Genomic DNA, 14,230 nt, shown 5'->3' on the forward strand with positions numbered 1-14,230 from the left:
CTAATTTTCTTAGAAATGTACAGCCGGGTAGCAGAAAACAGCTTTAAGAAGTTTATCACTAGCTTTAGTTTTCCATTTAATTGAATCCTGCTCTGGGATCCTGGTGCTTGCTCAGCTTTCATGGCTGGGGAGCCTTGAAGCTGATGGTGCTTAGGAAGAAGTGGAAGCTTGTACAGCCCCTCGCACCAGGTGGTACAAGACCTTCTTTAAGAGAATGATTTTAATAAGATTAATTCGATTCTAAAATAAACAATTGCAGCCTTGAGCCTTTCTTCTGATGCCTGATGGTAGCTGAGTGTATGCTGGTGTACCAGCTCAGTACTGTTTGCTCACTCATTTCTTCTGTTTAATCCCTTCAGAACAACAACTTAACCACTCAAGATCATGAGAGCATTATTGTGGTGAGTAACCTTCTGTCCAGATCTGGGGACAAATCTGTATTGGTTGATAACACTTCTCTTACTGCTTAAGCCTCTGTCTTAATGAAGTAGGGGAAATATGAAAGCACTTCTATCAGTGTCAGTGAATTTAGAGTGGATTGAACTCATTTGGACTATCAGTTTTCATGTGGCTTGTTGTTCCCCTTTTCATGGTTCATGGTAGTTTCCTCATATGAAACAGCATGGCATGTGTAGGGTTAATCCTCTCTCAAAATGGTCTTCTTACTGGGCTACAGAGTGCTATGCTTGTATCTGTATACGTACTTTAAATAGTCAAAAAAACATCATTTCCAGATGTGCCCTATAAAACCCGTAGGCTTAGTAGCTTCCTGAGGGGCTAATGCTGCCATATACAGAATGTCTCAGTTACTGATGCTATGCGAGCAAGTGCTTGTTTTTTGCAAGCATGGTTATGTGTATGTGCCACTGCAGTTTAACCCCCTGTTCACTTGGTTTATAGTAATACCCTCCTCAACTTTTATCTCCTCTGTTAGTTGCGTTTATTTAGGCATAGAAATAAGTGAATCAAATGGCAACCTCAGTGTAACAAAACACAGAATCTCAACAATTTATCAGAGAGGTGGAAATTGCTTCCCCGTCACTGTAATTTAATTTCAGTCACTGGCAATTTCCAGGAGATTTTCCCAGCAATCAAATCTAGAACTTCACCGCCTGATGGTATCACCTCTCCTTGGATCTTTCTGCAAAGCGACAGGGCAGGGTGTCGCTGCCAGTAGGTGTGAATTGTGTTCAGCTGCTGCTTAAGATACCGTTTTAGTTGGGATCAGTCACTGAGATAAGCTTCTGAAGTGGCATTTACTTCTCGTTGTGATCTGCTGTAGCTTTCATTTTCCTCCAGTTCAGACTCCCAGCTAGAACTGTGTTTTGAGGGAAGGGCTTTTTAACAGAAGATGTCAGGTAGCCCTGCTGTGAGCAGGGAGCTTTGACTAGGTGGCCTCTGAAGGTCCTTACAGCTGACATTTATCAGTGGTGCCAAGGGCTGGCTGCTTCATTCCCTCACGCCCTGCTGCAGGTGCCCAGCCATGGAGGAGTTGGTGCTTTCTGCCATTGTAGAGCTAAATTGTGTTATTATTGGGAAGTACTGCTATTACTGGTATATGTGTTGTGTCATAGAAGTACACAGTGATTTGCCGTGCAGATGAAACCATCTCTCCTTCTCTATATGATGTTGGAACAGATCAATGTTACTACTCATCTCTTCCTGGTAGGGCATATTGCCCACAGCTAGGTGATGTGAGACAGCAGGGTTCTGCCTTTAACCACAGTGCACAGAAAGAGAACGCGGGCTTCTCTCACGTTGTCCCTCTTCCACAGTGACTGTACAGGCAGAGTTGGGACCTGTTTGATGGAGTCTGTTACCTACATCCAGAAGGGGCTGTGCTGAACAAAACAGCTCATTTTTTGTAGGCTGACAGCCAACCAGTTCCATCTTTGAGGCAGTGATCCTCTGGCAGTGGCCACACTGGCACAAAGACGTGGGGCTTTTGCATTGCCTGGCTGGTGGGAGTTGACAGGTGCTCTGACTGACACTGCAGGAGATGGATTGAAGAAAGTTCTTTAGCTTGGGTGTTGGATGGGCAGCAAAGATGCTCTAGTCTCATTGCATATCACTGCCTTCTCCATCAGGCCACTGTTGCTATACCACCAGCAGAGGAAGTGACTAGTTACATATGGTTGGCACACCAGAATGAACAGAAGCTTCACAAATACTACGTTGTAGCCCAGACAGGTCTTTGCAGGTGCATATGGATTTCATTGTTGGAATTCACATTAATCTTAACCTGTTTGCTTGTGAAAGTGGCTGTTGTGAAACACATTCTGAGCAAACTCACTGAGGCTGAAATACTGAAGGTGATGAGAAGGAGAGCACAAAGCAAAATAGGCTACCACAGTAAAACTCCAGATGCCATCCAGATAAAATATCTGGTGTTTGGTTGCTCAATACAAAATGTCCTAGCTGCTATGTTTAGAGTCTTTTAAATGGGTACTGGGAATCCCTTTAGCTCAAGATTGGAAAAGCCTGAAGGCACCATCATGTAGAGAGAATACATTGTTCTAGTACTATTTTCTAATTTGGAAAGGAAGTAACAACAACGTTAAGTTCATTATGCTCTCAGTGCCAGGTACGACCTCCAATGTATTTGCTAAGCATAACCACATTGGTTTGCGTAGCAGCAAAAAGGGAATAGTTGGTGTCAACTTTCAGACAGTTAGATGCTTGATTTTGATAAAAAGGGTCTTTCCAGGCAAGAAGAGTGCTACGTTTCTTTTCATGATTTGTTGGCTGTGTGTGAGTTTGAACTCCTTCATAAGAGACACATGTTTGCTTGATGTTTTTCTGCATCTTTTAGAGAGATGTTATCACTGAAACGGTGAGGCAGAGTTGTCCTTGCTGTGTTACATACCAAAGCAATGGATCTGCTCTTGTTTTCATTTAAACATTAAAAAAAGTGTTGTGGGTTTACACTGATGTGTTTAAAAGCGAAGACTTCCAGAGAGTTCATAGTAAGTGTAAGCTTACATGTAAAACGCACAACCCATCTCTAATTTCTATTCAGATGCTTTTGTCCTTTTGTAAAAGTAAAGTCACCTCTGTTTTGGGGGAAAAAATTCCCCTTCAAAAAGCTTACTGCTGTTGCAGTCTTCTAATTAATTTACTTCTCTCTCTCTTTTCTAAAGGCAATTGCACCTTTGCTGGAAAACAACCATCCTCCTCCTGACCTCTGTGAATTCTTCTGCAAGGTATCAGAACAGCTTTCTGAAATCTCCTACTTGTATCTGAGTGTAGTTCTTAGGGGGGGGGGTTTGGTTTCTTCTTTAAATCCTTACCTCGTGCCCACATCTTTTGGTCAACAGTCAGTGATATTGAAATAGCTGACAGCACCACTCTGATAAATGGATCCATATTCTTACTACATCAGCCTGCATAGTACTGATGATTTATGAGAGTTCAGATCTTCAGACTCCTCCACCTCCATCTGGGTACATGAGTTGTCCTACTGTGTGTTCTATTTAGTTAATGCAAAATCGTTGGAGTCAGTGGGTTGGTAATGTGGTGTGTAACTCAGGCAGAATGGTATTATGTCTTTGGGTAATGTCACAAGAAAGATCCTAAGGACTCATCCTCTTTCTTGGTAAATCCATGCTTCTGCTTGCATCTTTTCTGTGCAGTTTGGAGTACTTTGGATTGCAAATCTTTGGGATTTGTAAATATTACTTTTCTTCTAGGTTTCTTTGTGTTTCAGTTTTAAGTCTGCTTTAATCTGCTTGCTGATAAGTGGATGTACATTTGTCAGACTGTCGGGATCTTGCTTAAGTTTCCTATTCAGAGTTACTTGTCAGCAGTCACACCTGTGGAAATTAGGTCAAATTTCAAGAAACAACACTGACTTTGTTTCACTTTTGTAAGTCAGCCTTAGGGCTATTTCTAGACTCAAACTGAAATACCTCTAAGACTCTGTGTCAAGCCCTGCCTTGAGCAGAAGTTTGGACCAGATCACCTTCAAGAGTCCTTTCCAGCCCAAATTATTTGGACTGAGAGAGACCCACGTTGCTAGTTCTGCGGCTCACAAAATGACTTGTTGCTCCTTACAGCACTGCCGAGAGCGCCCACGGTCAATGGTTGTGATAGAAGTGTTCACACCAGTGGTACAGCGGATTCTCAAACACAACATGGTGAGTGCCTGCTTTACGGGAACCTGGTCAGGTTAGAGGAATCTTACTGTGACATCTCCTGTAATGAGCAACTGCTGTTTTGTCCATAATGCACAAAGCAATGTGACACCAAAAAACAAAACCCCCCAGTGTGAGCGTGGCATGTAATCACGTACTGCTTTGTAATACAGAGCTATTAAGCATGCAGTGGCATTCAGACAAAGCCGTGATTCTATGAGTGTTTCTGTGGGCAGTTCCTTCCAGTTTGTTCACCTCCAGCTTTCTCCCACCTGGCTCCTTGTTTACACTCTGCGTGCCATCCTTGGTGTTACACTGGTTTAAAATCAATTGAAAAGCACAGTCAGAATAGGGACTTTTTTTTGATTTTTGAACTGAGACCCTGAACATTTTATCTTTAAGGCAGTATTAACTCTCTGCAATTCCATTTTTCCTTAGACTCATGTCCAGTATGTTCTTACTTAAATTTCCTGAGTTTCCTTATGTTTTCCTACTTGTTCTCCATACTTCTCATTCCAGGCATTATGAACTCCTGTCATTTAAGACTGTTCTTTCCTAGGCTGCTTTCCCTCTTCATATTGCCAGTGAATTCCATGGTAGTGATTGGAATAAATGCTTGGGGCCTGCCCTACCAGCCTCTCTTTCCACCCTGTATACCAAATTTTCTCCCTTCACTGACACTGAATACATTCTTGCATGATCTGTATTCCTTTCCAAAGGGAGGTCGGAGTGCTTACTGGTCCTCCATCCTTTGAGGCATATTACATTTCCTGCCTTGGTTTTTATTTTATACAAATAAATTTTACTTCACAACGCCGTGGCAAAAAAGTAACAAATAAATAAGATATTTAAGGCAGTCAGCTTAGCTGTGATGTCAAGGATGGGTCTCATCCCTCTGTAACTACAGAAGCAATTTCATTTCACTGGTATAATTTTGGAAACCATCCCCTGTCTTCCTGTGTACAGCATGCACCCAGTAGAAAACAGTTCTTAGTCCTTATTTTTATAACAGTATTATTTAACTCCTTGAGTTTACTGAACTAGCTGGGAAACCTAAGATGGCGAAAAGGTCATATTCCTGGCTCTGTGCCTGTGCTCTCCAGACATGTAAACATTTTTGAATATTCTGTAGCGTTCAATGAAATATTCTGTAAATGTTATTCTTGGATTTCAGGCTGATTTTTTTTTTTTTTTTTAAAGAATCCAGAGCTCTTGAGGGGTCTCAAATAAAATCTAAATGCACAGCGCAACGCTTGTATTTGGTTAGCTTCAGAGAATTGGGTATATTTACTGTACTTAACATTTGCAGATTGAAAATCAACATGTCTGTACCGCAGTGTGTAGTCAGAGAATTTACGGTGTCATATATTAATTGGAGTGGATTTGGGCACTTTACTACTCTCTGGGGATTTCTGTACTGAATAGTCTTTTAAAGAATGTGTGTGTGTGCATGTAAATAAAGTAATCCTTCAGGGAGACAGTGCTGTTGGCAGCAAACTTCATAACCTTAGGAGGCCACGTGCAATTTAGTGTGCTTAGAGCAGGAAAGCTAGCTGTCTGCTCCAACCTTTGCTACTGCTTTCCTCTGTGATCTTGGGTAAGTTCCTGGCAAATTCTGCTCCACATTTTCACACTTACGAAACAGAGAAAGAGTGCTTTATTTGTCTATCGTGTTCAAGTCCCAAAAGAGTAAGGATAGCATTTGTCATGCTGATGCCCACTAGTAGGTGTAGGCTGGGGATGTGCTGAGTTGTTCTGGGAGTGCTTGGAGCCTCTCTGCCTTCTGATTTCAGCTGCTTGAGGGCTCGGCCCAAATGTTTGAATACCACCACTATTGTTTTATATCTTAAGAGTGAACAATATTGACAGTGTACATCGTTTAGCACCTGATGTGGTGACAGAGCATCATATTATTTTGGGGGGTATTTTCTTTTAGAGCTGCCAGCAATGACATCCTCTTTGTAAGCCTCTCTTGGGCTTTTGTTCTGATTTCAGATATAGGGCACTTACGGGGTTGAAAATATTCATAAATTGTAACTGCGTGAGCTATCGTGTAAGGCGTTTCCATGAAGTTAAATGGCACCGGGGGAGGTATGAAGTCTGTGTGGTCTCGTGCTGTGGAACCAAGCGCATTTGCACTGCCAGGAGGAGCTGTTAGATGTTCAGTGGATTCAATTGTAATACCAACTGCGAAATCACTGATAGTCCTTTTCTTGCGTGAAGTTACCACGTATCCATTCAACACTGGCAAAGAGCCACACGCAGACTTGAAGGGATCACTGTTCTGTCTAGGCTTGCACTCACGTTTTTGGTAATTTTCTCTAGTAGTAAAGCCTGTCAGATGTCATGCTCTAGAAGTGCCTGAAACCGAGATAAGTAACAGAAGGTGTCAGCACTTCGGGAGCACGTCTGCTCTTTTGCAGTGCCCTGAATTGTTAACAAAGGTGCCATTTAGTTTTTCATGTTGACTCCTCTTCCCCATCCAGGTGCTGGAGGGATAACTAGGAGGTACGCAGTGGGCCCTGCTCAACACTTAGAAACTTAGTTCTGCAGCTCTGTAAAACCTGTATCATAAGGTTACACCTGCAAAAATGTGAAGAAATGTGCTGAGGAAATAACACTGATCAGAAAGCAGACTGTACTCCTTTCACATCTCAAAATAGCATGGAAGGTGAGGAGATGTGGGATTTCAGTTAGCAGGTGCCTTGCTGACTGTAGGACTGGAAGCAAGCAACTGTTGAGCTCACCTGTCAAATTCATGTTATACCTGAGGTAGAGATCCCTAGAGAGAGAACTGATCCGTGTTTTACACTTGATCACTTAAAGGTCATGCGTCAAACAAGATTCTCACTTAAAACAGAATAGACAGGATGTCAAATATTGAAGTAAAAATTCACGTCAGTTGCCTTTCTAAGAAACTGCAGTTCTAAGTGGAAGTAAAAATGAAAAACAATAAAAATGCATTTCAAAATAAAGGTTAAAAAAGAAGTATTTGGAAGAAGAATAAATGCAGGCAGCAATTTGATCAATTAATTGATTGATTTTTTTGTTTTGCATTAAAGACGCCGTTTGTTTTGAGGTGGAATCACAGAATGGCTTAGGTTGGAGGGGACCTTAAAGATCATCCAGTTCCAACCCCCCTGCTGTGGGCTGGTTGCCCCCCACCAGATCAGGCTGCCCAGTGCCCATCCAGCCTGGCCTTGAAAGCCTCCAGAGATGGGGCATCCACAGCCTCTCTGGGCAGCCTGTGCCAGCGCATCACCACCCTCTGAGTAAAAAATATCCTCCTAACCTGAATCTCTCCTCTTGAATCTCTCCTCTTTTATTTTAAGGCCAATCCCCCTTGCCCTATCATTATCAGGCTGCGTAAAGAGTTGGTCCCCCTCCTGTAAGCTCCCTAAAAGTACTGCAGTGCCACAATTAAGTCTCCCCACAACCTTCTTTTCTCTGAGCTAGACGAGCTCAGCTCCCTCAATCTGTCTTCAATAGGAGAGGTGCTCCAGCCCTTTGATCATCTTTGTGGCCCTTCTCTGGACCCGCTCCATCAGGTCCACATCCATCCTGTATTGGTGGCCCTGGGCTTGGACTCAGAACTCCAGTAGATCTGAGTGGAAAGAGAATTGCAAAGCATGCCATTATTAGTGAGCAGTGCATAACTTCAGCATGCAGTGGTACTGTGCTCCTGAAGCTGTCAGCATAGCAACAGAATGAATTCAGTTGTGTTTGAATGGATTTCTTTTGAAAACCCACAATTTCAATGTACATTGCAGGCATGTTTCACCGTCTTCACTGAGTCTCTCCTTTTTGGACAGGATTTTGGGAAATGCCCTCGATTGCGTCTGTTTACTCAGGAGTACATTCTGGCTTTGAATGAGCTGAATGCTGGAATGGAGGTGGTGAAGAAGTTTATTCATAGGTTAGTTACATTTAATGTTACGGTGTATTTTCCAATCCTGTGTGCATGCTTATTTCCATTACTTCTCCCAGCCCTGCTCATCTCCGTGCTTACCTGTGAGTAGCTGGTGCTTTCAGTGCTGGAAAACAGCAAATAAATGAGAGGTGTCCATAAGGAAATATTGCTGAAAACTTTTTTTTTTAGCTTATTCTCCAATACATGACTGGGGTTTTCTGACTGTATACCCACTGGAGGTGAATGGACACCATTGCATGTACATTCCCATTATGCATTGAGACTCAAAGCCTTTATAGAGAGATTCCCATCAACTTTAGACCCCATAATGCTCAGTCATGTGTGAGCTTTCAGAGGATACCACATTGAATGAACTGAAGAAGCAACTCAGCCTTCTTCTGAAGTAGACTATATGATGGCGATTTACAATGTTAAAATAACTCTGTTATGACCTTCTTAAGATTCCCCAAGGCTGCCTATTCCAGTACCTTCTTCTGTCCGACTCTTTTTTGCCCACAGAAATCTTCATTGTAGTGATGTCACCTTGGCTTTTGTTTTTCAGCATGCACGGTCCGACTGGACAATGCCCCCATCCTAGGGTTCTGCCAAATCTTGTAGCTGTCTGCTTAGCAGCCATTTATTCATGTTACGAGGAGTTTATCAACAGGTCAGTATGAATTCTCAGCTCACCCTCTGTTCCTCACTCCCAAACCCGTGGCATCAAAGAGTTTTCATTCAGGCTGTAAACAAGATTGGTGTGAGCATGGGTGTGGGTGTGCAGGAGTGTGTCTTCATTCTCACTCCACCCATTGCTAGAAGGGGTTGTGTGTAAATCCCTGTGTATCCACAGCTTTGAACCTGAGCTGGTTTCATGATACTGTCTTCATTATTGTGGAAAATCTGATTCCTGACTTACCACAAGATAGGTGCTGCAGCTCCTGACACACGAGCCCGTTTCCAGTAGACATGAAGGGTTCCTGTCTGCTGTGTTTCCTGTTTGTTTATGGCTATCTGAGTTTCCTCATGGTAGAGCACGGACAGGGGCTGCGTAGTGTCCAACAGAAATTCCAGACACGAGGGCTGCAGACGAGTGTCTGGGCATGTACTGTAGCCAGATACATACTTGGGCATGGATCCTGTTACAGCTTTGCACAACTTAGATGGGAAAATTCACCTTTCTACTAAACTGGCATGTCCACTGGACTAATGAAAAGCTGAAATCTTTGTAGAGTAGGGGCTGCAGGATAGTCCTGTTGCAGCATTTTACTATTTTCAGTTGATTTCATTAATCCAGTCACAAAGGAGAAAGCAATACAGTGGGCTAGGGTGAAAAGCAGTGGGAAATTGCGACAGATCTTGGCTTCTTCATGTATCTCTGTCTGTCCCGCTCTCCACTGTTATGTCTGGCTATTGAAATTATTTGTTTATTCTTAAAATTCAGTCGAGACAATTCACCAAGCCTGAAGGAAATTCGGAATGGCTGCCAGCAGCAGTGTGACCGAAAGCCTAATCTCCCCCTCCGCCTTCTTCACACAAGTCCTGACCTGGTCTCTCAGGAGGCTACCTTGACTGAATCCCGGCTCAAGCCAGTCATTGTCACTTCGAATGAAATCCACGTGGAAGTGGAGCGCAACAACACGGCTAATCAGAAGATGACAGCCAACGTGGGCAATGACAGCGAGCCCAACCTGATTGACTGCTTGATGGTCAGTCCCACCTGCAGCACCATGAGCATTGAGCTGAGCGCCCAGGCAGACAGGATCCTTGGCTGCTATGTGGAAATACTCAAGATGCTGTGAGTAACTATTTTAAACAGCTTTTTGAACAATGTCATCTTAGCAATGGGGGAGCTTTTCCCACAGCCCTCTCATCTTCAACATCTGTGGCCAGGAAGCACACGGTTATAAATCTAACTCCAGCACTGGAGTCTAGCCTCTGAAAGAGACATCTGGCACTGCCAATATGTTCTAAAAATAGCATTAGGAAGATGAAAAGGGAAAGCTTATTTGTACAGTGAGCCTCACGCACGTTACAGAAGACAGGACATTGTTGCCAGTGGTTTCTGTTTTGTTCTTAGCCACCAAAATAAAAGATCCATTTATCTCCTCCAGGGCTCTTGGGATTGCCCGAGACAAAGCTGAAATATACAGACCCAAGTTAGGCATGTGCCTCATGCACTGATGTGCAGCACTGCTTCCTTGGCTTCTTCAGGAGCTGGATGAGGACAGTGTTTGTCATTTAGGTATTCTCCTTGCGTGTTTGTAGAAGTTTTATGGCTTGCTCAAATTTACTTCTGTTATAACAGATCCTCTGTTTGTTGATCGATTGCTTTGGTACAGCAAACCTGTATAATGAACAAGTGCTCAAATGACCTTTAATATATGATGGCTCCATAGTTTCCTGGGAGGCAAATCCTCTGCGTATGTTCAAGAGGAATGTAAAATACGAAGTTCTCTGGGAAATGCTTGTTTATCTCCTGGATAAATAAATAGATGAAATGAAGGAGTAACACAGAAGGTGGACTGCAGATTAGAAACTTGTAATAGAACATATGTTCGTGCAGGAAAACAACCCGAAACAGTTTTGTTGGCTTTGACATACAGCTTTCCTACTGAGCTGCAGTATGTCTATAGGCAAACCTTAATGATTTTTAAACAACGGAAGGCTTAATGAAGTAATGGTTGATTTTTTTATATATTACACAACAGTGGGTAAAATTCAGACTCTATGAACTGTTGAGTATTTGACTACACTGAAGTCAAGTGCTAGCCTGGGTGTATGTTCTCTAGGAACTGCACGAAGTCCAAATGCCATAATGAAGGATTTTGTGAAAGCTTTTTCCTACATTTTCAGTTTTTTCAAAATATTTGACACCAATTTTAGCGTAATTACTTCACTCAGTGCTGGGTTGTCTTGCAAATACATTTGTAAGCACACACTGAGTTGGAGATAGGAAAAGTGAATCCAAGATACCATTCCCATTAGATTCCTGACCATGAAGCTGCTGAAGGATAATTTTTGTTTCCTTACCCTATCCTCTACCTTTAAAAATGTTAGCATTTAGAATTGCACGGCATCTGTCTTTCCTCTATCTAATGGTTTTGTAAGTCTCCATGCACCAAGACCCAGGTGCTGCATTAAACATGTTGTGTATTTATTCCCGTCCCCATGACTCTAGATGTTTTCCATAAACACTATGAACTCTTTCAGTCCTGATGCTGGCTTGGATGCTGACTCATTAAGCATCGACGGTTTTGGTTTCATCATGCAGCTGACACACGCTTATAAACAAATTCACAAACAGGCACGTTCGTCCTCACAGTCACTCTAAATTTTAAAAGTTTGATATGCCAGATCTCCATTCCCATATTACTTCCTGCACAAAGAGCTCTTTATTTCATTCCGTACCTCGAGACAATTTTTAATGTGTTTTTAGTTTTTATTTTCACAATCACAATTGATGCAACTTCCCTTAGACTGCCTTGCTGGGGCCCACACCCTGCTTAAGAAATCACAACCTGTGTAAATACAAGGCAGTGTCTAAGCCAGAACCACGGCTGGTATATATTGTCACAGTTCCTCCGATTTAGGTTCCCTTCCATTCCTATTCATCCTTCGAGTTGTTGTTTTTTTTTTTTGTCCCAAAAACATTGATGTAGAAATGAGTTCCACTCATGGTTCTGCTGCTGGCTTACTGGGAGATCTCAGATGAGTTGCTTTTTTCACGTGCATCAATTTATATTACCAATATAATGGTAAACTAAATACAGCATTGGAAAAGCACTGTAGAAGGGCTAGTACTTACTGACAGAAATGCCAGACAATCCTGTTATGATGCTGATTTTTTTGCCTGCTCAAGCTCTTCTTGAACAAAGCCTTTCTGAGATACTAAATACTGTTACTGTACTTTGAAAAATGGAGAATTTGAAGAAAGAGAGTTGGAGATCATGCCAATAGGAAGAAAACATTCATTATGAAAACAACAGCTATCCAGGAGCTGAGCTCTCAGCGGGCAGCCACTAAAATAATGTTCTTATTAATAACAGTGGTAAGCCAAACATAAATAAGTTGCTTCGCATTGAATTTAATTGTTCTTTTAGGTGTCTGACTCAATATCATCATTAAAACGAGAGAGTCACCAACAATGGTATCTTTTTTGCATAATTAACTTAGGGCAGCAGGGAGTAATTTATTTAGGCAGATTTTAATTATTGGGAGTCTAGCAAATGAGAATTCTTAACAGTTTTCTTCAGCAGAGGACTTCTTATTGTTCACCTCACGCCTACGCGATGCATACTTTTGAATAGAAAGCTTCTAATAGTGATTAAAATGTAACAGCAATTATTTAATAGCCACTGTAAGAGCTCACTTTTTGCACAGAAGGCTAAATGTGCAGATTGGAGAATTCAGCTGTTTGGCTGTTTTCATAGCACTGGAAGTATCTTTGAACCTTTTGTAATGTGGTTGAGTAACAATACACAACTATTGCATGCAACGGGAAAACATGAAATCATAGATGGAAAGATGTTGGCAGAGGAGGGACAGTCTTTAGTGGATCATAATATTTTTGTCCTGCGCTCAGAAGTGGATCAAACTCCTGTGTCAATATCCCCTAATGCAGTCTGGACTCTGATAAGGTTATTGATGCCAGCCTGAATGCTGCGGTCTTAAATTGGTGCTTAGAAAATGCACTAAATTAACTGAAATCTTTCTGTTCATGTTGAATCTGGGGATCTGAGAGCTGCTAAGCATTGCCCAGCTCCTTACTTGAATGTTAACGTTTCTGTGCGTTAGGGAATTTCGTATACAGTGGAACTTAGGCTTGAACATCACATCTGTGCTTAGAGAAATTTATGGTAAACAAGGCTGTGTGTCCTCTTCTCTGGAGTGATTAGCAGCACCAAAGCCTGCAGGTGGTCTGAAGAGCTCCACAGATGGCACTTGGTGCTTTAATTAACAGAGGACCCAGGGGGCTGTTTGCCCACCCCAGGCCTGAGCTCAGCCTCATGCGGTGTGATTCAGAGGAGCTGGACCCAGGGGCACGTGTGTTGGAGGACGTGACCATCTTTTTACTGTCAAGTAACAAAGAAGTTGCCTAAAAGATGTCTGATCTTGCCAAGCCGCTCGACCTAGAGAAACGAGCTATTTCTACGTAGTTGGTCCATGTTTCCTTATTATACTCCAAAAACAAAGAGGATTTGGGGCTTGCCGTCTCTGGGCGATAAGACTGACAGCTTTCCAAATGCAAGCGTCTGCCAGAGCTTCCCCTGCCTTCTCCGCATTCCCCAATAGGTCAGGGGCATGCTCTGCATATCCCAAGTGGATTCTCTTATGTCATGTTTATCAGGGTTGCCCTGGGCTGCTAATATGTTTTGGATTGTTTGTGCCGCACATGACATATGGGCAGGTTTTCATTTTGGTGAAAGGTGATCCCTGGCAAAGAAAATGTATGATGTCGACAGGGCGATATCAGCGATGGCCCGAAGGTGAATTCGCTGTGGAGGGGGATTAGGCCATGACAGGTTGGCCAAGACTGTGTCCTGTCCCTTCAGAAGGGCTGTTCATAAGCCTGGCCATGGGGTTTGAGCTCTGCGTCAGCACGCAACTTGGCGCCCATGGAGGGGCTGTAAGGGGGCTTTGTTCTCCAAGCCCTCCCCTTATCTCTGTGCTCCATCCCCTCCTGCACAGCCTTTGGGCCAGGCTCCTCAGCTGGGGCAAACCCATGGCGCTCCCCTTGCTGCTTCCAACACCTCTGCTATGTGCTAGAGCTCTGAATGGGCCCGAAAAGAAGACAAAAGAGGCAGCCGTCTGAAATGAAAGGAGAAGTCAGATGAGATGAGCGCAGACAGAAAGAGAGTGTTTTTGAAAAGGGAATGGGTGGGAGGAGGAGAAACACCGTAGGCTTTTAATAAGTAGTTTAGTTTTATTCTTGTGCTGTGTTTGTTTCATGTTTCCTAGCACAGATTGAAGGGATTACAGGTTGTGTAGATTTTTCGTTCAGGTCCCACTCATGTGACCAAGTTCTGTATTTTCCACAGGAGACACTTTTGTTCCTTTCTTCTGCTAGGAAGATACGCAGTGGTTGGTTCTCACTGGCTTTGCTCTGCAAATGGATGTAGCACATAACTCCCGGCTCTCATCAGGGTGATGCTTTCCAATTCTGTCGGCAGCGTTTCGCTCAGCGTTG

The 14,230-nt window shown here is 42.9% G+C and overlaps 1 protein-coding gene across 14 annotated transcripts in view; it reads left to right on the plus strand.

The window, feature by feature from the left end:
* CMIP (c-Maf inducing protein) overlaps window positions 1-14,230 on the plus strand; it is a 123,094-nt gene that overhangs the window by 90,540 nt on the left and 18,324 nt on the right. For 11 of the 14 annotated variants that reach the window (XM_040707166.2, XM_046899729.1, XM_046899731.1 and 8 more), the window contains 6 exons: window positions 360-401; window positions 3,141-3,203; window positions 4,056-4,136; window positions 7,904-8,049; window positions 8,606-8,710; window positions 9,485-9,838. In XM_040707166.2, the coding sequence (XP_040563100.1) occupies window positions 360-401; window positions 3,141-3,203; window positions 4,056-4,136; window positions 7,904-8,049; window positions 8,606-8,710; window positions 9,485-9,838 (791 nt within the window). The remainder of the gene's footprint in view (window positions 1-359; window positions 402-3,140; window positions 3,204-4,055; window positions 4,137-7,903; window positions 8,050-8,605; window positions 8,711-9,484; window positions 9,839-14,230) is intronic. The other 3 variants (XM_423491.8, XM_040707169.2, XM_040707168.2) reach the window with 1 other exon arrangement.

This window comes from Gallus gallus, chromosome 11, assembly GCF_016699485.2.
Source record: "Gallus gallus isolate bGalGal1 chromosome 11, bGalGal1.mat.broiler.GRCg7b, whole genome shotgun sequence".
Taxonomy (NCBI): Eukaryota; Metazoa; Chordata; class Aves; order Galliformes; family Phasianidae; genus Gallus; species Gallus gallus.